Here is a 25,672-nt window from a genome sequence, read left to right on the forward strand (position 1 = left end):
TATGCAAACAACACCATTCTGTATACATCTGGCCCTTCTTTGGACACTGTGTTAACAAACCCCCAAATGAGCTTCAATGCCATACAACTCTCCTTCCGTGGCCTCCAACTGCTCTTAAACACTAGTAAAACTAAATGCATGCTTTTCAACCGATCGCTGCCCAAACCCGCCCGCCCGTCTTGCATCACTACTCTGGACGGTTCTGACTTAGAATATGTGGACAACTACAAATACCTAGGTGTCTGGCTAGACTGTAAACTCTCCTTCCAGACTCATATTTAACACCTCCAATCCTAAATTAAATCTAGAATCGGCTTCCTACTTCGCAACAGAGCCTCCTTCACTCACGCTGCCAAACATACCCTCGTAAAACTGACTATCCTACCGATCCTCGACTTCGGCAATGTCATTCACAAAATAGCCTCCAACACTCTACTCAGCAAACTGCATGCAGTCTATCACAGGGCCATTCGTTTTGTCACCAAAGCCCCATATACCACCCACCACTGTGATCTGTATGATCTCGTCGGCTGGCCCTCGCTACATATTTGTTGCCAAACCCACTGGCTCCAGGACATCTATAATACTTTTCTAGGTAAAGCTCCGCCTTATCTCAGCTCACTGGCCACCATAACAACACCCCCCCCCCCCCCCCCTAGCACGCGCTCCAGCGGGTATATCTCACTGGTCATCCCCAAAGCCAACACCTCGTTTGGCCGCCTTTCCTTCCAGTTCTCTGCTGCCAATGACCGGAACTAATTGCAAAAGTCGCTGAAGTTGGAGAATTATATCTCCCTCACTAACTTTAAGCATCAGCTATCTGAGCAGCTTACCGATCACTGCAGCTGTACACAGCCCATCTGTTAATAGCCCATCAACTACCTACCTCATCCCCATATTGTTTTTATTTACTTTTTTGCTATTTTGCACACCAGTATTTGTACTTGCACATCATCATCTGCACATCTATCACTCCGGTGTTAATTTGCTAAATTGTAATTAGTTCGCTACTATGGCCTACTTATTTCCTTACCTCCTTACGCCATTTGCACACACTGTATATAGACATTTCTATTGTGCTATTGACTGTACGTTTGTTTATTCCATGTGCAAATCTGTGTTGTTGTCTGTGTCGCACTGCTTTGCTTTACCTTGGCCAGGTCGCAGTTGTAAATGAGAACTTGTTCTCAATGGGCCTACCTGGTTAAATAAAGGTGAAATATGTATAATAATTTTTTTAAATTAAAAAAACATCAAGTGTTATGATGAAACGGGCTGTCATGGAGACCGCCATAGGAAAGGAAGACCCAAAGTTTCCTCTGCTGCATAGGATAAGTTCATCAGAGTTAACTGCACCTCAGATTGCAGCCCAAGTAAATGCTTCCTGGAGTTCAAGTAACAGACATATCGCAACATCAACTGTTCAGAGGAGACTGCCTGAATTAGGCCTTCATGGTCAAATTGCTACAAAGAAACTACTACTAAAGGACACTAATAAGACGAGGAGACTTGCTTGTACCAAGAAACACAAGCAATGGACATTTGTCCTGTGGAAATTTGAGATTTTTGGATCCAACTGCTGTCTCTTTGTGAGACACAGAGAAGGTGAACGGATGATCTCCACATGTGTGGTTCCCACCGTGAAGCATGGAGGAGGAGGTGTGATGTGTGGGGGTGCTTTGCTGGTGCCACCGTCTGTGATTTATTTAGAATTCAAGGCAGACTTAACTAGCATGGCTACCTCAGCATTCTGCAGCGATATGCTATACCATTTGGTTTGCACTTAGTGTGACTATCATTTGTTTTTCAACAGGACAATGACCCAGCACACCTCCAGGCTGTGTAAGGGCTATTTGACGAAGAAGGAGAGTGATGGAGTGCTTCATCAGATGACCTGGCCTCCACAATCACCTGACCTCAACCCAATTGAGATGGTTTGGGATGATTTGGAACGCAGGCTGAAGGAAAAGCAGCCAACAAGTGCTCAGCATATGTGGGAAAAGCATTCCTCATGAAGCTGGTTGAGTGAATACCAAGAGTGTGCCAAGCTGTCATCAAGGCAAAGGGGGGATACTTTGAAGAATCTAACATCTAAAATATATTTTGATTTTTTTAACACTTTTTTGCTGCTACATGATTCCATATGTGTTATTTCATAGTGTTGATGTCTTTACAATTATTCTACAATGTAGAAAATAGCAAAAATAAGGAAAAAACCTTGAATGGTACTGTATATTTAGCAGTTGTCTTTCCATTACAAACATACTACTAGAGACTTTTGAAAACTGAGATTAGTGTTTGTTCCACACCAATTGCATTGATATCCATTGTATCACTTCATGATTACTTATTGTTCAGTTACTGAGAGAGGGAGGTGGAGTAAAAGCTATTCTCAGTGGGAGGGATGGTAGAGGAGCTGAACAGACCTACAGCAGCAGTTTTTCAAGTCCCTGAAGTCTGTACAGGAGACTCTCCACGGTGCTGAATTTTCTCATGCTTTGGTTAACTCATTTTTGCCAAACTCAGATGCTGCTGCAGTTCACTTGTGTAGCATATTGTGATTAATTACTAGACTGGCTCTGTCCTAGCCATATTATTTTATGGCAAGGATTGAGATTTTCATAAACTGAATAAATCTACCACATCCCTGTACAGACTGCAGTAACATGTGACTTACTGTAAGTGAGTTTAAGATAGAGGACCCGGTAGCTTAGTTAACTACTGTAGTCTTTGAGCAGCAACAGTCAGAGGACCAGGAGCAAAACATGTAGGTAACAGTGCAGGTGAGAAGTTATTTCCAAACATACAAATGCAGAATGGTGAGAAAAAGAAAAAAACATTTTTTTTAAAAAGGACTTCACTCGGGCACAAAAGGAAAAATGCCCTAAAATGTTTTTATTTTTTATTTCACCTTTATTTAACCAGGTAAGCTAGTTGAGAACAAGTTCTCATTTTCAACTGCGACCTGGCCAAGATAAAGCAAAGCAGTGTGACAGAAACAACAACACAGAGTTGCACATGGAATAAACAAGAGTACAGTCAATAACACAATAGAAAAAAATGAAAGTCTATATACAGCATGTGCAAATGGAATGAGGAGGTAGGAAATAAATAGGCCATAGTAGCAAAGTAATTACAATTTAGCAGATTAACACTGGAGTGATAGATGAGCAGATGATGGTGTGTAAGTAGTGATACTGGTGTGCAAAAGAGCAGAAAAGTAAATAAAAACAATATGGGGATGAGGTAGGTAGATTGGGTGGGCTATTTACAGATGGACTATGTACAGCTGCAGTGATCGGTTAGCCACTCAGATAGCTGATGTCTAAAGTTAGTGAGGGAAATGTAAGTCTCCTGAGCAACAATGGAAACTCTCAAACCTCTGTAGCAACATGTTACCTTAACAAGCAGTTCTCCAATAAGGACCTGCCCTGACCTGGCATAAACCATTACCATCTTGAAATGGCTAGGCAAACATTTTTATGGACAGTGATCATGCTTTAAAAGCAATGCTTTTGCACATTTCATATAACAATGATTGGCCAATACTACAGCATAATATTACAGCAGCCATTTTGGAAAGCACGTAGTGTTGAACAACAAGGATCCTGATTGGCTGACTATCCTTTGTTGTTCAACGTGACGTGCATTCCAAAATGGCGGCTGTTGCTTCTGCTACCTAGCATGAGGATGAAAAAACTAGCAGTATTTAAATCTTCTTGATGTGACTTTTTGGATAATGGGAACATTTGGAAGACAGTGCCATGGACTATTCCTGGATTGAGGTATGTTTTCCCGAGCCATAACTTGCTCCTGCTCTGCCTTGCCCTAATCTAAGCAGAAGCCCTCTCCGACCCTATAGTGAGATGTACTTACAATCAAGCAAAGGGTTGGAATCTAGTCTGGCTAGCTGACACCTAACTCAATGTGCTCCTGATTCCTTCAATGTGTACCATGCGAGTTGCGCCAGAATACTTTGTCATATACATTAAAAAAAACATCCATCACAGATTTAGGATACCATCCTCTACCCGCTACTCAGCCATAATAGTGTCAAACCCAAAGCAAGGAATTTTACATTGAGTGTAATCGACTTCAGCCACTAGTGTCACTAGTGTCAATCAAGATTTCTGTCTTCGATTTTCTGTCATGGATAATGAGACATTTCCTGAACATTTGCATGTTTTCATCAGAAAGTTACAATATTTTCTGAAGAGTTTGGCAAACACTTTCATGAACAACTACAACATGAAAACATATGTGTAGTTGTTAAATTAGTAATTAAAGACAACATTTAGTTTAATTTGAACTGATAATCACAACATTTCTTAGGCATTTCTTAAGCATTTCAGATCATTAGGAGTAATCACAAGCCATGGTATGAAGGAATGAAGCCATATGTTACTCTTTACTAATTGTAATACTTGTATTGGAAGTTGTTGCTACCTGACAGAGGAGGTTAATTTAATGTCAAACAGTCTGTTTCATTATAATTTTATACTGACAAAACTAACTGACAAAACTAGTATATCTAAGAATGTTCAAAGCACGGTATAGCTGAGCAAGGTTTATGTCCTTCAGTGACATTATTTGTTTCAAATTAGCTGTTTCTTCTCTAGTTATCATAACATAATGTAAATTGGAGGCGGTGGGTGGGGGTCACTGAAACAACAAACAAAACATGTGGGGCTATGCACAGGTTGATCCTATTTAGTTCAAATTGGTTGTCACTGTGTATGTATTGCAGGGCTCTCCATCTTCCTGGAGCAATATCGTCCTGTAGGTTTTAGCTTCAATCCTAATCTAGCGCTCCTGATTCTAATAATTAGCTAGTTGATAAATTGAATCAAGTTAGTTACAACTGAGGTTGGAATCGAAAACAGGGAGAGGCCTGATCTATTGGGACCTCAACAATTTGAGAAAACTTTGAATAAATAATGTTGGGCATTCAATTAGAATATTTTCTGTGGTGTAATCCAGATCTATTTAAAATACATGAATAGTACATCTTACACTGACCCTTTTCTAATTTATTTCACTTAAAAGTGTTGAAGCCAATGAAAATGTATTCCCTATATTAATGAAAAACAAAACATGTCAATACTTTATATAAGCTATTTCTGATCACGCCCCCCCCCCCCCTGAAATACACTCTATAACAGGGCTGTTCAATATCAGTCCTGGATGGCCAAAACACTTCTGTTTATCAGGGGCGGCAGGGTAGCCTAGTGGTTAGAGCGTTGGACTAGTAACCGGAAGGTTGTGAGTTCAAACCCCCGAGCTGACAAGGTACAAATCTGTCGTTCTGCCCCTGAACAGGCAGTTAACCCACTGTTCCCAGGCCGTCATTGAAAATAAGAATTTGTTCTTAACTGACTTGCCTGGTTAAATAAAGGTAAAAAAAAAAAAAAAAAAAAAAAAAAAAAAATCCTCTCCTTCAAATACGGGAATAATTCAGACCTGGGACACCAGGTGAGTGCAATTACCAGGTAGAAACAAAAAACATTATGGTTTCAGCCCTCCAGGACCGTAATTAAACAGCCCTGCTAAAACAGTGTTTCTGAACTCCAGTCCTCCAGTACCAGCAACAGTAAAATGTTTTGTTGTAGCCTGGGAAAAGCACACCTGGTTGAACTTGTCAAATAATAATTCAACCCTCAATGAGTTGAATCAGGTGAGTTTGTCTGGGTCTACAACAGAAATATGTGTTGTTCGGGGTACTCGAGGACTGAAGTTAGGAAACCCTGCTCTAAAGTATAATAATATTTTTTTGTTGTCAAACTACACATTTCCATGTTTGAAACAATCACATTAATATGCATGCGCTGCTGGTGTTCCATCAACAGGGAACAAAGATTGATCTGACTTTGAATTGTTGATAGCAAACTTGCTATTATACACTGAATATACCAAACATTATGAACACATTCCTAATATTGAGTTGCCCCCCTGCCTTTTTCCCTGAGAACAGCCTCAATTAGTCAGGGCATGGACTCTACATGGTGTCGAAAGCGTTCCACAGGGATGCTGGCCCATGTTTACTCCAATGCTTCCCACAGCAGTGTCAAGTTGGCTGGATGTCCTTTGGGTGGTGGACCATTCTTGATACATACAGGAAACTGTTGAGCGTAAAAAACCCAGCAGTGTTGCAGTTCCTGACACAAACTGGTACGCATGGCACCTATTACCATACCCTATTCAAAGGAACTTACATTCGTTTGTCTTTTCTATTCATGCTCTGAATGGCACACATACGCAATCCATGTCTCCATATTCTCAAGGCTAATAAATCCTTCTTTAAGCTGTCTCCTCCCCTTCATCTACACTAATTGAAGTGGATTTAACAAGTGACATCAATAAGGGATCTTACTTTTAAACTGGATTCACCTGGTCAGTCTATGTCATGGAAAGAGCACGTGTTCTTAATGTTGTATACACTCAGTGTATTCATGATATGACATTGCTAACCATACTCATTATATCTTTCTTCTTCCCTATAGGATATCTGACAGTAACCATTGAGCCCCTTCCTCCTGTTGTTGTTGGAGAGACTGTGACCCTGAAGTGCAACTTCAAGACTGATGGAAGACTTCGAGAGATTGTGTGGTACAGGGTGAGTAAAGCTACAAGCTCATACTCTATACTGTATATGCCATGTACACTGGCCCAACAACTCTGATCTGTGTGGCTTAATCACTTTTTGGTGTCAATTACAGTGCATTATGAAATTATTCAGACCACTTCACTTTTTCCACATTTTGTTACTATATGTTACAGCCTTATTTTTAAATTGATTAAATTAAAACATGTCCTTATCAATATACACACAATAACCCATAATGACAAAGCGAAAACAGGTCTTTAGAAATGTTTGCTAATAAAAAACTGAAATACCTTATTTTCTTATTAGTATTCAGATCTTTTGTAATGAGACTCGAAATTGGGCTCAGGTGCATCCTGTTTCCATTGATCATCCTTGAGATGTTTCTACAACTTGATTGGACATAGTTTGGAAAGGCACACACCTGTCTATATAAGATCTCACAGTTGACAGTGCATGTCAGAGTAAAACCTAAGCCATGAGGTCGAAGGAATTGTCCATAGAGGTCCAGGACAGGATTGTGTCGAGGCAGAGATCTGGGGAAGGGTACCAAAACATGTCTGCAGCATTGAAGGTCCCCAAGAACACAGTGGCCTCCATCTTTCTTAAATGGAAGAAGTTTGTAACCACCAAGACTCCTCCAAGAGCTGGCCACCTGGCCAAACTAAGCAATCGGGGAGAAGGGGCTTGGTCAGGGAGGTGACCAATAACTCAATGGTCACTCTGACAGAGCTCCAGAGTTCCTCTGTGGAGATGGGAGAACCTTCCAGAAGAACAACCATCTATGCAGCACTCCATCAATCAGTCCTTTATGGTAGAGTGACCAGATGGAAGCCACTCTTCAGTAAAAGGCACATGTCAGCCCGCTTGGAGTTTGCCAAAAGCTACCTAAAGGACTCTCAGACCATGATGAACCAGATTCTCTTGTCTGATGAAACCAAGGTTGAACTCTTTTGCCTGAAGGCCAAGTGTCACGTTTCGAGGCAACCAGGCACCGCAAATCACCTGGCCAATACCATCCCTACGGTGAAGCATGGTTGTGTTACAATATCATGGAGTGGGTATGATTTTCAGCGGTAGGGACTGGGAGACTAGTCAGGATCGAGGGAAACATGATCGAAGCAAAGTACAGAGAGGTCCTTGATGAAAACTGCTCCAGAGCGCTCAGCACCTCAGACTGGGGTGAAGGTTATCCTTCCAACAGGACAACGACCCTAAGCACACAGCCAAGACTATGCAAGAGTTGCTTCGGGACAAGTCTCTGAATATCCTTGAGTGGCCCAGCCAGAACCCGGACTTGAACCCGATCGAACAGCTCTGAAGAGATCTGAAAATAGTTCTGCAGTGACCCTCCCCAACCAACCTGACAGAGCTTGAAAGTATCTGCAGAGAGGAATGGGAGAAACTCCCCAAATCCAGGTGTGCCAAGCTTATAGCGTCATACCCAAGAAGGCTCGAGGCTGTAATTGCTGCCAAAGGTGCTTCAAAGTATTCCCCACCTGGGGAATCATCATATCTAATCGAAGTCTGGCCAACGAAACAGAAGCTGAATGAACTAAAGATCTCAGCTAGCCACTCATTCATTACCAGGTTGCCCTTATCTTAACAGATTCTGTTTGAGGATTCTGTAATGCACACCAGCGCCAGACTGCTCCTTGAAATCTTGCATATCCTTAGTATGGCTAAGGCCTAGCGTAGTCCCTCAAGATAATTAAGATTGCTATTGAGAGGCTTTCAAGCTGGCCTAGTAGAGACTTAGTGGGCAGCATATCGGAATATAGAAAGATGTCAAACATAGTCACCTAAAAAAGCTCAAACTACTATTCAAAACTTGTTCGTTTTACATTTTGAACAATCTCTATGTGTGGCATTTGACATAGCCCTGATAACAAAGATCATCATACAAATCACAGTCAGACAACCTGGATAAACTGAAGGAGGTTCAATATGCCTCTTGTAAGTACAATTTTCTACATGCCTCTTTTCATAGTTCGGGAATGTATTATTGTTTACTTGCACCTTACGAAGAAGCTATCCAGATCAGCGCAGTGCCTAATATCTCCCTGGAAGTTACAGCAGATTTCCATCTTACTGTATGTCAACACTGTGTTTATGTTAGGGACTTATCTGTGAGAGGAGATGTAATCCCCTGAATTACACAAAGATCAGTTCATCGGGAAGAAACCCATTTGGGCCTAAAGTAATTTGGGGGTAAATATTGGAAGATAAAGACTACTCCAACATCCAAGATTGAAATGTGGTTTTGTGATCATTTTCATTCTTGTTTCACCAATACCAATAATGCAAAAATACTCATTATAAAAAAAATATCAAAAGTAGGATCGGAAGAATCTCCGATTCGACATTTATATTGGTCATGGTGAGCTAGACCAGTGAAGAGGAAAATACTGTAGGAAAAAAACCCAGATGGACTATAATACTAGAGAGGGCTTACTCACCATGAGTGTTTTTTCCATCTATTGGATGTTTAAATGTATTAGTCAGATCAGACCACTATGCTCTATAAGCAAACACATAAAAGCATCTCAAGTGTATGTGATATTCCACTGAGGGCCACATTAATGCTTTTATTTTGCAGTGGGTTCTGGCAGACCATGGATTAGGCACTGTGGATATGTAATACCATCAAACTGTCCTCAACATTGTAATAGCATTTCATGATGGGGTTACAAATAGAGTGGAGGAGAGAATCTCTATCAGCTCTGAAACCATTCTGAACATGTGCAGTAGGGACATGGAGGGATAAGATGCTGGCTGGGGAGGCCTGTGAAGACTTATCCTCACTGAGACGTGTGGCAGCTCACCTCATGCTGTGCTTGTTCTGATTATGTCACTATAATGAAGAGATACCCATGGCTCTCTCCCTATGGGGACCTCACCAGTGTTGATGGTGACAGCGCAGGGTTTCCGCTTGGCTGCCTGTTGAGTGCCATTCTGCATTACGCTTAATTCTCCCTAGTTTAACCTCCCTCTCTCTCCCCGATTCCCCTCTCTCATTACTACATCCCTCCTCCCACCTTGACAGCACTCTTATGGGATCATCTCTCTGGCCAACATAGTCAGCAGAGCCCAGTGCCCTAAACATGGGCAATTTACCACAGACCTGTCGCTAAGCTCATCCGTTTGAATTAATGCTATCTCACACATAGGGTCCACATGGTTCGGGCAGGTTAACCTCAGCCTCTTTCATTATAATTCCTCAGGACCAGCTGTCTTCACCCTGCTCTTTGTCAGTTTGAGCTCTATTCTCACCTCATAGAAGAGATCGAAGATACTGTTAAGAAAGGATGGAACTAATAGTGTTATCATGGAGATATATATATATATATATATATATTTAGTTTTTTTTGCTTTCAACACTCTGATTATTGATATTGCAAGACACCTGTGATGTTTAAGTTCAAGTTAATGATCTGAATGTGTCATTAGCCATTGAGAATTTGCTGGAATTTATATAATTCATATGAGCCTCTTGATTAAGTTGAATTGTAGAGTATTGATGTGAGCATTTGGTTAGACACATGATATTCTTCCACTTGAATAGATCACATGGGCTCTCATGCAGAAATGATTGTTGATTGACAAGTGGAGATTGCATAGAGAGAGAGGGGATTTAAAGGGGAGATGTACAGTAAGTGCTGCACTTCAAAATAGAGGTAGGCTTACTTTCAATAATAGCCTATCTCAGATTTTCATTACTGCAAGGCTTTGATGTTTGCTATCACTTTATCAGTAAACTGTAATGGGAGTAGCACTTATTTGTCAACTAGGCTTATTTGCTGTGGAATCCATTTTCCTTTTCACTGATTTTGCTTTTGTTCTGTGTAATGCATTACAGTCTCCCACTTGGGACTATTAGACAATGAGAGCTCATTTATTTGTGAGAGGTAGCCTAGCATAAATTTGTAGGATATATGAGAAGAACCTTGGTAGGAATAATATTTAACTCTACTAAATACAGTGTTATGAGCATGAGCAATGAACCTATAACTACCAAATAAGTAAACAAAGGAATACAAAGCCACCATTATCTATGAACTCATTTTCAAATGTGATATAGGAACAATACAGTACCTCCCCCTCAATAACATTCCCTCTTATGACTTTCCAACCTTTTGTTGGTAAATGTTAGCTAACTGCTTGTACGTCTTTCAAAAATGGAAACATTCATGTAGCGGAGAAGTTTCCTGAAAATATATATTATTAAATACATTGTTTCAGTCCTGCAGTTTGGTTTCCTTAGAGCAGGTATTCCCAAACGGGGGTTCACGCAATGGCGTCGGGGTAAGCCAAATAAAAATGTGAAAAACGTTTCTTTTTTTTCATAAAAAAAATTCTTTTTTTTTCTTCACATTTTCAAATAGTCCATTTATATTTTACAGCAGGGCTAAACATTTGGTTGAGGTTTTTTTCTTGCCTGAGTAGCCTCATTTCACTGCCACAAATCAAATTAAATCATCTAGTGTTCAGCGAAATAACAACGCAATGTCAAATACAGGTAGCCTAGTCAAATAATTAACCATTACTCTCTTGCGGGAATTCCACTAACGATCCGTATGTAGCCATGTGACCGGTCTGGAGTGGGCTACAGTACTACATACAGTAAGAGAAAAATAATCCTAATAAAATAAAATAATAAAAACCTTAGTGTAACAACAGTTTTAGTAAGTAATACTGAAGTCGTGCACAATTATGAATGTCTATTTAGGTTTATGTTGCCCATTCATTGTCAGTTAGAGACACAGAAGAACACAAAAGCATAATCAGTGCTCTAACTCCCCCTTGCGCTGGTCTGGAGCAATGAAGTGGTGACGCAGGGTACCGTACTAAACCACAAATTACCTCTATGTCCCTCAGCATAATAACAAATATTTTAGTGGAGCAACCACTGTATACTGCAGCATCCACGAGAGGCTCTTGCTGCCAAGGGAATGCCTGATAGCTTGAAAGACGTTTTGGACACTAAAGTGAAAATGGCTAACTTTGTTAAAGCAAGGCCCCTGAACTCTCGTGTATTTTCTGCACTACGCAATGATAGTTTGCACTACGCAAACTTGTGGGAAGTTTGCAGCAGCAACTTCATTTTGGTAAGGGACACACTTACAATGTCTTTGGGTGTGCATCAAGCTTAACTTGTGGCCTACATTTCTCTACAAATCGCATTAACGCTGTTGACACAGAAAAAGCACAAGATCATGGGTATGCAAATTACTTTTCTCTTGGGAGTAGTACAACACCAGAAGTTGGAGGAGGTTATTGGAGTGCATTGTGCCAGGGCTAAATCTATAGCTGGCTGGGCTATTCAGTCCAGAGTCAGATGGATTTGTCCAGATACATGTAACTATACATACCTTTGAACAGGGATAGGATGGCTGGTATAATACTTGACCAAGAAGTAGTGTTTTTCTTTCTACGGTAATCCTGTTTCCTGACTGCGGAGAGATGAGGGAGGCGTCACATTCCAAATCCGAGTTGGAAAAACTCAGGGACTGGGTTGCCCAGGCAACAGGAATATGTGAGCACAGTAAAGAGCTCTTTGTGTACACACAGCACACTCCTGTGGGGGGTTTGTGTGCTCAACTTTCTGCTGCTTTAAACCCCCAAGTGTAATTATGTCATTGTGAAAATGGCTCGGCTTGTTGGAGTATCTCGATTGTATGTAAATATATATATAAATATATACAGTATATATATATATATATATATATATCAGACCTCTTAGTTCCAGTGAAGGGACATCTTAATGCTACAGCATACTGTACAATATATGATGAATCTGAATAATGTGTAGCAGCAAAAAATGTAACTTGAATCTTAACGCAGACCGCATACCACGGGTATGACAAACATTTATTTTTACTGGTCTAATTATGTTGGTAACCAGTGTATAATAGCAATAAGGCACTTTGGGGTTTGTGGTATATGGCCAATATTCCATGGCTAAGGGCTGTATCCAGGCACTCCGTGTTGCGTCGGGCGTAACAATAGCCCTTAGTCGTGGTATATTGGCCATATACTACAAAAGTATGTGGACACCCCTTCAAAATAGTGGATTTGGCTGTTTCAGCCTCACCCGTTGCTGACAGGTGTATAAAATTGAGCACGCCGCCATGCAATCTCCATAGACAAACATTGACAGTAGAATTGCCTTACTGAAGAGCTCGGTGACTTTCAACGTAGCACCGTCATAGGATGCCACCTTTCCAAAAAGTCAGTTTGTCAAATTTCTGCCCTGCTAGAGCTGCCCTGTCAACTGTAAGTGCTGTTATTGTGAAGTGGAAACGTCTAGGAGCAACAACGGCTCAGTGGTAGGCCACAAAAGCTCACAGAATGAGATCGCTGAGTCCCCCCAACAATTTTTTTTTGTCTGTCCTTGGTTGCAATACACCAAACTGCCTCTGGAAGTAACATCAGCACAATAACTGTTCGTCGGGAGCTTCATGAAATGGGTTTCCATGGCCAAGCAGCCACACACAAGCCTAAGATCACCATGCGCAATGCCAAGCGTCAGCTGGAGTGGTGTAAAGGTCGCTGCCATTGGACTCTGTAGCAGTAGAAACACTTTTTCTGGAGTGATGAATCATGCTTCACCATCTGGCAGACTAATCTGGGTTTGGTGGATGCCAGAAGAATGCTACCTGCCCGAATGCATAGTGCCAACTATAAGGTTTGGTGGAGGTGGAATAATGGTCTTGGGCTGTTTTTCAGGGTTCGGGCTAGTTCCAGTGAAGGGACATCTTAACGCTACGGCATACAATAACATTCTAGACGATTCTTCTGTGACGCATATAAAGCCCTCCCCTGCCCTCCTTTTGGAAAATATGACCACGACTCCAATTTGTTGCTCCCAGCCTGTAGACAGAAACTTAAACAGGAAGCGCCCGTGCTCAGGTCTGTTCTACGCTGGTCCGAACAATCGGGATATGTTCCGCATAGCGTCGGACAATAACATTGAATACGCTGATTCGGTGAACGAGTTTATTAGCAAGGGTATCGGTGATGTTGTACCCACAGCGTCTATTAAAACATTCCCCAACCAGAAACCGTGGATTGATGGCAGAACCACTGCTTTTAATCAGGGCAAGGTGACCGGAAACATGACCGAATACAAACAGTGTAGCTATTCCCTCCGCAAGGCAATCAAACACGCTAAGCTTCAGTATAGAGACAAAGTAGAGTCATAATTCAAAGGCTCAGACACGAGAGGTATGTGGCAGGGTCCACAGTCAATCACGGACTGCAAAAGGAAAACCAGCCCCGTTTCAGACAACGATGTCTTGCTCCCTGACAAACTAAACAACTCTTTGCTCACTTAGAGGTCAACACAGTGCCACTGCACGGCCCGTTACCAAAACCTGCGGGCTCTCCTTCACTGCAGCCAATGTGAGTAAAACATTTAAACGAGTTAACCCTCGCAAGGCTGCCGGCCCAAACAGTATCCCCAGCCGCGTCCTCAGAGCATGCGCAGACCAGCAGGCTGGTTTACGGACATATTCAATTCATCCTTATCCCAGTCTGCTGTTCCCACATGCTTTAAGAGGGCCACCGTTTTTCCTGTTCCCAAGAAAGCGAAGGTAACTGAGCTAAATGACTATCGCCCTGTAGCACTCACTTCTGTCATCATGAAGTGCTTTGAGAGACTAGTCAAGGACCATATCACCTCCACTCCACCTGACACACTAGACCCACTCCAATTTGCTTACTGCCCTAATAGGTCCACAGACGACACAATCGCAATCACACTGCACACTGCCCTAACCCATCTGGACAAGAGGAATACCTATGTAAGAATGCTGTTCATCGACTACAGCTCAGCATTTAACACCATAGTACCCTCCAATCTCGTCATTAAGCTCGAGACTCTGGGTCTTGACCCCGCCCTGTGCAACTGGGTCCTGGACTTCCTGACGGGACGCCCCCAGGTGGTGAGGGTAGGTAACAACATCTCCACCCCGCTGATCATCAACACTGGGACCCCACAAGGGTGCGTTCTCAGCCCTCTCCTGTGAGTTGGAGGCGTGGCCATGCACGCCTCCAACTCAATCATCAAGTTTGCGGACGACACTACAGTGGTAGGCTTGATTACCAACAACGATGAGACGGCCTACAGGGAGGAGGTGAGGACCCTCAGAGTGTGGTGTCAGGAAATAACCTCACACTCAACGTCAACAAAACAAAGCAGATGATCGTGGACTTCATGAAACAGCAGAGGGAGCAGCCCCCTATCCACATCGACGGGACAGTAGTGGAGAAGGTGGAAAGTTATGTTCCTTGGCGTACACATCACGGACAAAATGGTCCACCCACACAGACAGCGTGGTGAAGAAGGCGCAGCAGCGCCTCTTCAACCTCAGGAGGCCCAAAAACACTCACAGACATTTACAGATGCACAATCGAGAGCATCCTGTCGGGCTGCATCACCGCCTGGTACGGCAACTGCTCCGCCCACAACCGGAAGGCTCTCCAGAGGGTAGTGATGTCTGCAAAACGCATCACCGGGGGCAAACTATCTGCCCTCCAGGACACCTACACCACCTGATGTAACAGGAAGGCCAAAAAGATCATCAAAGACAACAACCACCCGAGCCAATGCCTGTTCACCCCGCTATCATCCAGAAGGTGAGGTCAGTACAGGTGCATCAAAGCGGGGACCAAGAGACTGAAAAACATCTTCTATCTCAAGGCTATCAGACTGTTAAACAGCCATCACTAACATTGAGTGGCTGCTGCCGACATACTGACTCATCTCTAGCCACTTTAATAATGACAAATTTATGTAATAAATGTATCACTAGCCACTTTAAACAATGCCTCAATATATAATGTTTACATACCCTACATTACTCATCTCATATGTACAGTGCCTTGCGAAAGTATTCGGCCCCCTTGAACTTTGCGACCTTTTGCCATATTTCAGGCTTCAAACATAAAGATATAAAACTGTATTTTTTTGTGAAGAATCAACAACAAGTGGGACACAATCATGAAGTTGAACGACATTTATTGGAAATTTCAAACTTTTTTAACAAATCAAAAACTGAAAAATTGGGTGTGCAAAATTATTCAGCCCCCTTAAGTTAATACTTTGTAGCGCCACCTTTTGCTGCGATTACAGCTGTAAGTCGCTTGGGGTATGTCTCTATCAGTTTTGCACATCGAGAGACTGACATTTTTTCCCATTCCTCCTTGCAAAACAGCTCGAGCTCAGTGAGGTTGGATGGAGAGCATTTGTGAACAGCAGTTTTCAGTTCTTTCCACAGATTCTCGATTGGATTCAGGTCTGGACTTTGACTTGGCCATTCTAACACCTGGATATGTTTATTTTTGAACCATTCCATTGTAGATTTTGCTTTATGTTTTGGATCATTGTCTTGTTGGAAGACAAATCTCCGTCCCAGTCTCAGGTCTTTTGCAGACTCCATCAGGTTTTCTTCCAGAATGGTCCTGTATTTGGCTCCATCCATCTTCCCATCAATTTTAACCAAATCAAATCCAATTTTATTTGTCACATACACATGGTTAGCAGATGTTAATGCGAGTGTAGCGAAATGCTTGTAGTGTGCGAAATGCTTGTAGTGTAGCGAACCATCTTCCCTGTCCCTGCTGAAGAAAAGCAGGCCCAAACCATGATGCTGCCACCACCATGTTTGACAGTGGGGATGGTGTGTTCAGCTGTGTTGCTTTTACGCCAAACATAACGTTTTTCATTGTTGCCAAAAAGTTCAATTTTGGTTTCATCTGACCAGAGCACCTTCTTACACATGTTTGGTGTGTCTCCCAGGTGGCTTGTGGCAAACTTTAAACAACACTTTTTATGGATATCTTTAAGAAATGGCTTTCTTGCCGCTCTTCCATAAAGGCCAAATTTGTGCAATATACGACTGATTGTTGTCCTATGGACAGAGTCTCCCACCTCAGCTGTAGATCTCTGCAGTTCATCCAGAGTGATCATGGGCCTCTTGGCTGCATCTCTGATCAGTCTTCTCCTTGTATGAGCTGAAAGTTTAGAGGGACGGCCAGGTCTTGGTAGATTTGCAGTGGTCTGATACTCCTTCCATTTCAATATTATCACTTGCACAGTGCTCCTTGGGATGTTTAAAGCTTGGGAAATCTTTTTGTATCCAAATCCGGCTTTAAACTTCTTCACAACAGTATCTCGGACCTGCCTGGTGTGTTCCTTGTTCTTCATGATGCTCTCTGCGCTTTTAACGGACCTCTGAGACTATCACAGTGCAGGTGCATTTATACGGAGACTTGATTACACACAGGTGGATTGTATTTATCCTCATTAGTCATTTAGGTCAACATTGGATCATTCAGAGATCCTCACTGAACTTCTGGAGAGAGTTTGCTGCACTGAAAGTAAAGGGGCTGAATAATTTTGCACGCCCAATTTTTCAGTTTTTGATTTGTTAAAAAAGTTTGAAATATCCAATAAATGTCGTTCCACTTCATGATTGTGTCCCACTTGTTGTTGATTCTTCACAAAAAAATACAGTTTTATATCTTTATGTTTGAAGCCTGAAATGTGGCAAAAGGTCGCAAAGTTCAAGGAGGCCGAATACTTTCGCTAGGCACTGTATATACTGTACTCCATACCATCTACTGCGCATTGCCTATGCCTTTCGGCCATCGCTCATTAATTTACTTGTTAGAGATATTACTGCATGGTCGGAACTAGAAGCACAGGCATTCACTACGCTCGCATTGACATCTGCTAACCATGTGTATGTGACAAGTAAATTTGATTTGTGCTTCCAACTTTGTGGCAACAGTTTGGGGAAGACCCTTTCCTGTTTCAGAATGACAATGCCCACGTGCACAAAGCGAGGTCCACACAGAAATGGTTTGTTCGTTGTGGAAGAACTTGACTGACCTGCACAGAGCCTTGAACCCAACCTCTTCGAACACATTTGGGATGAATTGGAACACCTACTGCGAGCCAGGCCAAATCGCCCAACATCAGTGCCCGACCTTTCTAATGCTCTTGTGGCTGAATTGAAGCAAGTCCCAGCAACAATGTTCCAACATCTAGTGGAAGGCCTTCCCAGAAGAGTGGAGGCTGTTATAGCAACATAGAGGGGACCAACTCCATATTAATGTCCATGATTTTGGAATGAGATGTTTGACGAGCAGGTGTCCACATACAGTGTATATATACACTGAGTATACCAAACATTGCAGAACAGCCTCAGTTCGTCGGGGCATGGACTTTATAAGGTGTCGAATGTGTTCCAAAGGGATGCTGGCCCATGTTGACTCCAATACTTCCCACAGTTGTGTCAAGTTGGCTGGATGTCCTTTGGGTGGTACACCATTCAAAATACATGGGAAATTGTTGAACTTGAAAAACCCAGCAGTTTAGCAGTTCTACATCACCTACTACCATACCCCATTCAAAGGCACTTACATGTTTTGTCTTGCCCATTCACCCTCTGACACAAGGGTACACAATCCATGTCTCAGTTGTCTCAAGGCTTAAAAATCCTTATTTAACCTGTCTCCATCTACACTGATTGAAGTGGATTTAACAAGTGACATCAATAAGAGAGCATAGCTTTCACCTGGATTCAGCTGGTCAGTCTATGTGAATGTTTTGTATACTCAGTGTACAGTATATTATTTTATTACCAAGTGGTGCTTTGGCCCTTCTTTGAAGCTCTTGTGCTGGTAGCCATGATCCTTGGACAGATCTACTACATGAACAGATTTTTTGAAAGTGGCACATCTTTGAAAGAATTTGATGAATCTGAATAATGTGTAGCAGCTAAAAATGTATCTTCTTTCTAAACGCAGCACCATTCCCACACACAGATATCGATATAGATTATTCAGTGTAATGACACGTTACTGTACCTATTTGAATATGTCCTATTCATGTTCAGGTACAGCAATGTTGTAAATGCGATTTATTTTGATATCATCCACAACCATGAAGATCAATTCGACGGATGGTGAGAACTCTTTTAGAAAATACCAATAGCCATTTGTTCCAGTTGGTAGTTTCGCTCAACATGTGTGCTGAAATCCATGTTGACTCTTTTGGTGGTTCACTGATTCATTTTTGTCTGACGTTGGCCCACTGGAGCCGTATACAGCGCACTGATGATGAATCTTGCAATCAATGATCCAAGTAATTGTTTGACATCTTCAGATATTTACAGACAATTTAGCAATTGTGTATTAGACTTTCATTTTCAGAGATGCACTGTTGTTATATTATGTTGATAATGGGGTCATTGTCCACTCAGATATTTGGGACCTCAAGCACCTCTAATTTCATCCACTGAAGATCACACATATATAGTGATTCCCCTTGGCATAATACTACTTACTAATGAGGCCTAGCCTTGGTATTCCTTTCCACTCACAGCCCCTGTCATCCCGTATACAGGTTGAAAATGGCAGATTGTGTCACTGATAAGCACCTAAATTGTAACACAGTGGCTATATAGGAACATGGTATACATGACATCAGAGCTCAAGTTCTCTGCCTCACAGCTCTTTATGGGTTTTGACTGACAGCCATTATAAACATGAAGATGCCCACATCCCTCCCGCTAATTGGGCTACAAGAAAACTACAAGTATGCTTGCTTCAGTTCCTCAATGGCAAAGCTAGGAGAGCTCAAAAAACACCTTATATTTAAAGGCTCTTTCCTTGAGTCATAAAAGTGCATTGAAATTACTTAGGAACTGTACACAGTGTGTGGCCACTTGGAAACAACAGTTAGACCTCTCACTCAAACCCTTATAATATATTTTTTAAATCTGGCACCTACTCCACTTTCAATGAATATTGTTATCATGTGACCAGAGTATTTTCAGATTTCGTTATTGACAAATGCTGCGAAAAGTATAGTAAATGTAAAATGCACATAAAATCAACACTGTAATGTTTGGATTCAGTCTTGTGTCAGGTGAACTGTTGTGTCCTAACTTTTGGTCTGATACTTTCCCCATAATCCCCAGTGTTCTCTTTCAATTGCTACAGTGGTCATTCATTTGCTTTTAATAGTTATTCTGTTAGAAACATTTTAATTTGTCCCTATCCGTAAAAAAATATATAAATAAATACTGAACACAAGGATGTCATATAGGCCAATTTCCACATGTGTAAAGGGTTCATATTTTCTGGAAAATACAGTTTGGTCTAGTTAGAAAGGCAGTGCAGCAAGGATACATGATCTATGTTTCCAAAAGAAAAGGACATTTTAGACATCCATGGGGAGTTTTAGTATTACAGTACACTCCGGATAGGTGCAGTGAAATGTGTTGTTTTACAGGGTCAGCCATAGTATTACAGCAACCCTGGAGCAAATTAGGCTTAAGTGCCTTGCTCAAGGCCCATTGACAGTTTCTTTCACCTTGGGTATTCAAACCAGCAATATTTTGGTTACTGGCCCAATGCTCAAGTCGCTAGGATACCTGCTGTCAGGTCTGTTGTAATATTTTCCTGGTAATTATATGAGCATGCACAATTGAAATAGGACCATGGTATAAGGGAATGTATGAAACAGTGCTGATGTCCAATCAGTGCCTTTGCTGTTGAGTGTTATCCCTGGGTGTTGCATAATAGGAATACATTTGTCATCTTATTTCTGCAGTGATGCAGTCATGCTTTTGGTCTGAGACCATGGAATTGATGGAATTTCAACAAAAATAACTATTTTAACATGTTCCCGGCTTTCAGTATACTTTACATGAAAATAGCAAACGTACTGAAACAATAATAGAGTTGACAGCCTGTTCCTGACAAAGGCCTCTGTCATCATCTCAATCAGTCTCTGGCTCTGTGGTGAATCGGGCCCCAAGGGGAGAGTGGCGATAAGGTGATATGGATCACTGCATCACAACCTTCCCTTTTGAGGATGTCACCATGGCAAATAAGCCATCGGTTCTACATTGCATTATAATTACACACTCTGCTGTCAGAAAACTGCAAGATGTGCCATTTTTTACTCACAATGCTTTAAAGACAGAGAAGACATTACCTCTGTATGTTTGAAATGTAATTGGAGTGAAAGCATGGTATTGTCGCACTTTTATCAGTGAATAAGTAACATCTCCTCACATTAATTTCCTTTAGATCCCCTAAGTATCTGACATCATCTAGGGATACCAACATTAGGCCAGTAAGTACACTTACTATATCTAATTCATTATGTAATACCTCAATGAGCATTATCCTAATTTGAAGACTCATTGAAACATATTTTACCTGTTTCCAAGGTTCCCTTGTATCCTTACACTACTCTCCATTTCAATATTTACAATTGATATAATTTCTCCCATGATGCAATGCAGCATTTCCATGAATTTGAGTGGTGCAGACGACAGACCAACTGTTGTATTCCATTCCTTAGTAGCTTTTGTTACCTAATGATGCTGAAGGAAGGCATGACACTCTTCTCCACAGAAACATAAAGCTCTGCTAACTTTTAGAGGGCTTGGACATTGACAATCTCCAAAGTAAAACCACAGCAGATTTTCTAAATCCATTTTGGTATCACAGAATGATCAAAGATGAAAGTGATTACTTAGCGATTAGGAGTGGATCAGGGATTGATTGTGACATTTGCATTAGAGGGGGAAGAGATTTCAATGCCAACAGAGTCTTAGCTGTAGCCTGTTCATAAATACAACAAAGTGAGTTCCTTTGGAAACATTGGAAAGAGGAAAGAGGGACTTGTTCTAAGAATGAATGCCACACACCAAAACTGAAGTGTGTGTGTGTGTGTGTGTGTGTGTGTGTGTGTGTGTGTGTGTGTGTGTGTGTGTGTGTGTGTGTGTGTGTGTGTGTGTGTGTGTGTGTGTGTGTGTGTGTGTATGCAGCAGAGTCCACAGTATATAGAAATGTTAGAAATGTTACACTAATTTACAGTAGATCAGTAATTAATATCAAGCTAGAAGATGGAGCTTTCAGAAGACCACTTACAGTGGGCGAGGCAGAGGGAGACATGATGCCGTTGCTTAAACTTAACTTAACATTTGCCATCAAAGGCTTTTGGAAATCGCAATTTGCACTTTGCCATTTTAGAGGGATAGGGAGATTGGTGTTGTCAGCGATTTGGGCTCTTTGTTGTTTTTAAAGGCCGTTTACCATGGTTATCATGCTGAGACCTCCATTTCTGCTTTCATGAAGGACCAGCAGGGGAGAGAAGGCTGAATAGCCCGTATTGTAAGAAATAGCGTATGATGTGGTCCAGCTGGTTCATACGGACAGGATAACAACACTAAATGGTTGTTACCACCATTTAATCCACCCCACACCTCAGATATGCCATTTTGGGGGATTTGTTGTGTGTGTTTATATCAGTGGGAGATGGGTTTGAAACTTCTTTAGATAGAAACTCAAGTGTTTGGTAACTAAACAAAAAATAAATATAAATGCAACATGTAAAGTGTTGGTCCCATGTTTCAGTGGGCTGAAATAAAAGATCCCAGAAATGTTCCATACGCACAGAAATTGTGTTTCTGTCAAATTTTGTGCACAAATTTGTTTGCATCCCTGTTAGTGAGCATTTTTCCTTTGCCAAGAAAATACATCCACCTGACAGGTTTGGCATATCAAGAAGCTGATTAAACAGCATGATAATTACACAGGTGCACCTTGTGTTGGTGACAATAAAAGACCGCTCTAAACTGTACAGTTTTGCTACAGATATTTCAAGTTTTGAGGGAGCGTGCAATTGGCATGCTGACTGCAGGAATGTCCACCAGAACTGTTGCTAGATCATGTAATGTTAATTTCTCTACCATAAGCCACCTCCAATGTAATTTTAGAGAATTTGGCATTACGTCTAACCTGCCTCACAACCGCAGACGATGTGTATGGTGATGTGTGGGTGAGCGGTTTGCTGATGTCAACGTTGTGAACAGAGTGCCCTGTGGTGGCATTGGGGTTATGGTATGGGCAGGCATAAGCTACAGACAATGAACACAATTGTATTTTATCAGTGGCAATTTGAATGCACAGAGATACCGTAACGAGATTCTGAGGAATTGTCGTGCCATTCATCCGCCACCATCACCTCATGTTTCACCATGATAATGCATAGCTCCATGTCGCAAGGATCTGTACACAATTCCTGGAAGCTGAAAATGTCCCAGTTCATCCATAGCATGCATACTCATGTGTACGACAGTGTGTACTAGTTCCCACAAATATCCAGCAACTTTGCACAGCCATTGAAGATTGAAGTGGAACAACATTCCACTGGTCACAATCATTTTTGTGTTTTACTTTCGGTTTTGTAAACCAGCTTCAAACATTTGGAAACACAATATTTTTGTTTATTGAAAATATATTTCACAGCGGTTTAGATGGTCTCATGATTATTGCTTGTTTTTTCACATTAACTGAAATTAGGCAAACTATTGGAATTTTAACAACCAGGAAACGGAGGAGCGATTTTTCCATATTACACCTTTAAGTCAAGTGTTTGTGACATTCAGGAATTGATCATTGTAGCTGAGGTCCAACCATAACTGGTGAGGTGAACCATCATCTCTTCCTGGTTAGTCCCCCACCCTCCATAGAATAGTTTGGGATAAATAGTCCCTGCTACCTCGGGTCAGGCTTGTAGGCCAGGAGAAACAATTAAAGAAAACCCTCTACTCCAGTGGGTATAATGCTTGTGGAGAGAGAGAGGTTTTATAATAGATTTTTGTCCGTGTAAAATGAGACGATGACCTCTAGGTCCAAGGCGCTCAAAGAAATTGTTGCAGTGGGGGCAGTGTACTCCCTGTGGGGGTTCAAGGAAATTCATTCAGGAAGCCACTCTCTACAATAGCATTAGACATGTTACCAGATATATGACAGCTACTATTCATGCTCGATATCACTAGACAGCTGTAGAGAATGTTGAAGATTGCCTCCATCCAGACGTGGACATTTGCGAGCAGGCGGCTAGACACTTGTAAATGACATTGACTTAGTTGGCTTTAAGAGCTGAATTAAGTCTAGCCATCATAACGGTTTGCAATTCAAGAATGTAAGGTTATCCACCACTCATGCCCCTCACCACTCATGCACTGACTGTATCTACTCTTCTACTTTATAAGAGTTTCACTCTCTGGGGTTGTTCATGTCTCTTTTAATCTGGCCCTGCCCTTCCCCAATGGGTGTATCTCTTGTGGCCTTTCTTTGAAATAATCCTGTTGCTGCCTTATCCGACCTTTACAGTTTCCTCAACTATTTATTTGATTCACTTTTTAATACCCCCTTATCAAACCAAAGTGTATTTGTCACGTGCGCCGAATACAACGGGTGTAAACCTTACAGTGAAATGCTTACTTACAGGCTCTAACCAATAGTGCAAAAAAGGTGTTAGGTGAACAATAGGTAAGTAAAGAAATAAAACAAAAGTAAAAAGACAGGCTATAAACAGTTGCGAGGCTATAAAAGTAGCGAGGCTACATACAGACACCGGTTAGTCAGGCTGATTGAGGTAGTATGTACATACAGTGGGGCAAAAAAGTATTTAGTCAGCCACCAATTGTGCAAGTTCTCCTACTTAAAAAGATGAGAGAGGCCTGTAATTTTCATCATAGGTACACTTCAACTATGACAGACAAAATTAGAAAAAAAATCCAGAAAACCACATTGTAGAATTTTTTATGAATTGATTTGCAAATTATGGTGGAAAATAAGTATTTGGTCACGTACAAACAAGCAACATTTCTGGCTCTCACAGACCTGTAACCTCTTCTTTAAGAGGCTCCTTTGTCCTCCACTTGTTACCTGTATTAATGGCACCTGTTTGAACTTGTTATCAGTATAAAAGACACATGTCCACAACCTCAAACAGTCACACTCCAAACTCCACTATGGCCAAGACCAAAGAGCTGTCAAAGGACACCAGAAACAAAATTGTAGACCAGCACCAGGCTGGGAAGACTGAATCTGCAATAGGTAAGCAGCTTGGTTTGAAGAAATCAACTGTGGGAGCAATTATTAGGAAATGGAAGACATACAAGACCACTGATAATCTCCCTCGATCTGGGACTCCATGCAAGATCTCACCCCGTGGGGTCAAAATGATCACAAGAACAGTGAGCAAAAATCCCAGAACCACACGGGGGGACCTAGTGAATGACCTGCAGAGAGCTGGGACCAAAGTAACAAAGCCTACCATCAGTAACACACTACGCCGCCAGGGACTCAAATCCTGCAGTGCCAGACGTGTCCCCCTGCTTAAGCCAGCACATGTCCAGGCCCGTCTGAAGTTTGCTAGAGAGCATTTGGATGATCCAGAAGAAGATTGGGAGAATGTCATATGGTCAGATGAAACCAAAATATAACTTTTTGGTAAAAACTCAACTCGTCGTGTTTGGAGGACAAAGAATGCTGAGTTGCATCCAAAGAACACCATACCTACTGTGAAGCATGGGGGTGGAAACATCATGCTTTGGGGCTGTTTTTCTGCAAAGGGACCAGGACGACTGATCCGTGTAAATGAAAGAATGAATGGGGCCATGTATTGTGAGATTTTGAGTGAAAACCTCCTTCCATCAGCAAGGGCATTGAAGATGAAACGTGGCTGGGTCTTTCAGCATGACAATGATCCCAAACACACCGCCCGGGCAAAAAGGAGTGGCTTCGTAAGAAGCATTTCAAGGCCCTGGAGTGGCCTAGCCAGTTTTCAGATCTCAACCCCATAGAAAATCTTTGGAGGGAGTTGAAAGTCCATGTTGCCCAGCAACAGCCCCAAAACATCACTGCTCTTGAGGAGATCTGCATGGAGGAATGGGCCAAAATACCAGCAACAGGGCCTCCCGGGTGGTGCAGTGGTTAAGGGCGCTGTACTGCAGCGCCAGCTGTGCCATCAGAGTTCCTGGGTTCGCGCCCAGGCTCTGTCGTAACCGGCCGCGACCGGGAGGTCCGTGGGGCGACGCACAATTGGCCTAGCGTCGCCCGGGTTAGGGAGGGCTTGGTCGGTAGGGGTGTCCTTGTCTCATCGCGCACCAGCGACTCCTGTGGCGGGCTGGGCGCAGGGTGCGCTAACCAAGGTGGCCAGGTGCACGGTGTTTCCTCCGGCGCATTGGT

General features: G+C 42.0%; 1 protein-coding gene across 2 annotated transcripts in view; it reads left to right on the plus strand.

The window, feature by feature from the left end:
• The window catches only part of LOC139371163 (immunoglobulin superfamily member 21-like), a 283,840-nt gene that overhangs the window by 102,402 nt on the left and 155,766 nt on the right, over positions 1-25,672 (plus strand). For both annotated transcript variants that reach the window (XM_071111291.1, XM_071111292.1), the window contains exon 2: positions 6,501-6,613. In XM_071111291.1, the coding sequence (XP_070967392.1) occupies positions 6,501-6,613 (113 nt within the window). The remainder of the gene's footprint in view (positions 1-6,500; positions 6,614-25,672) is intronic.

This window comes from Oncorhynchus clarkii, chromosome 17, assembly GCF_045791955.1.
Source record: "Oncorhynchus clarkii lewisi isolate Uvic-CL-2024 chromosome 17, UVic_Ocla_1.0, whole genome shotgun sequence".
NCBI classification, from domain to species: Eukaryota; Metazoa; Chordata; class Actinopteri; order Salmoniformes; family Salmonidae; genus Oncorhynchus; species Oncorhynchus clarkii.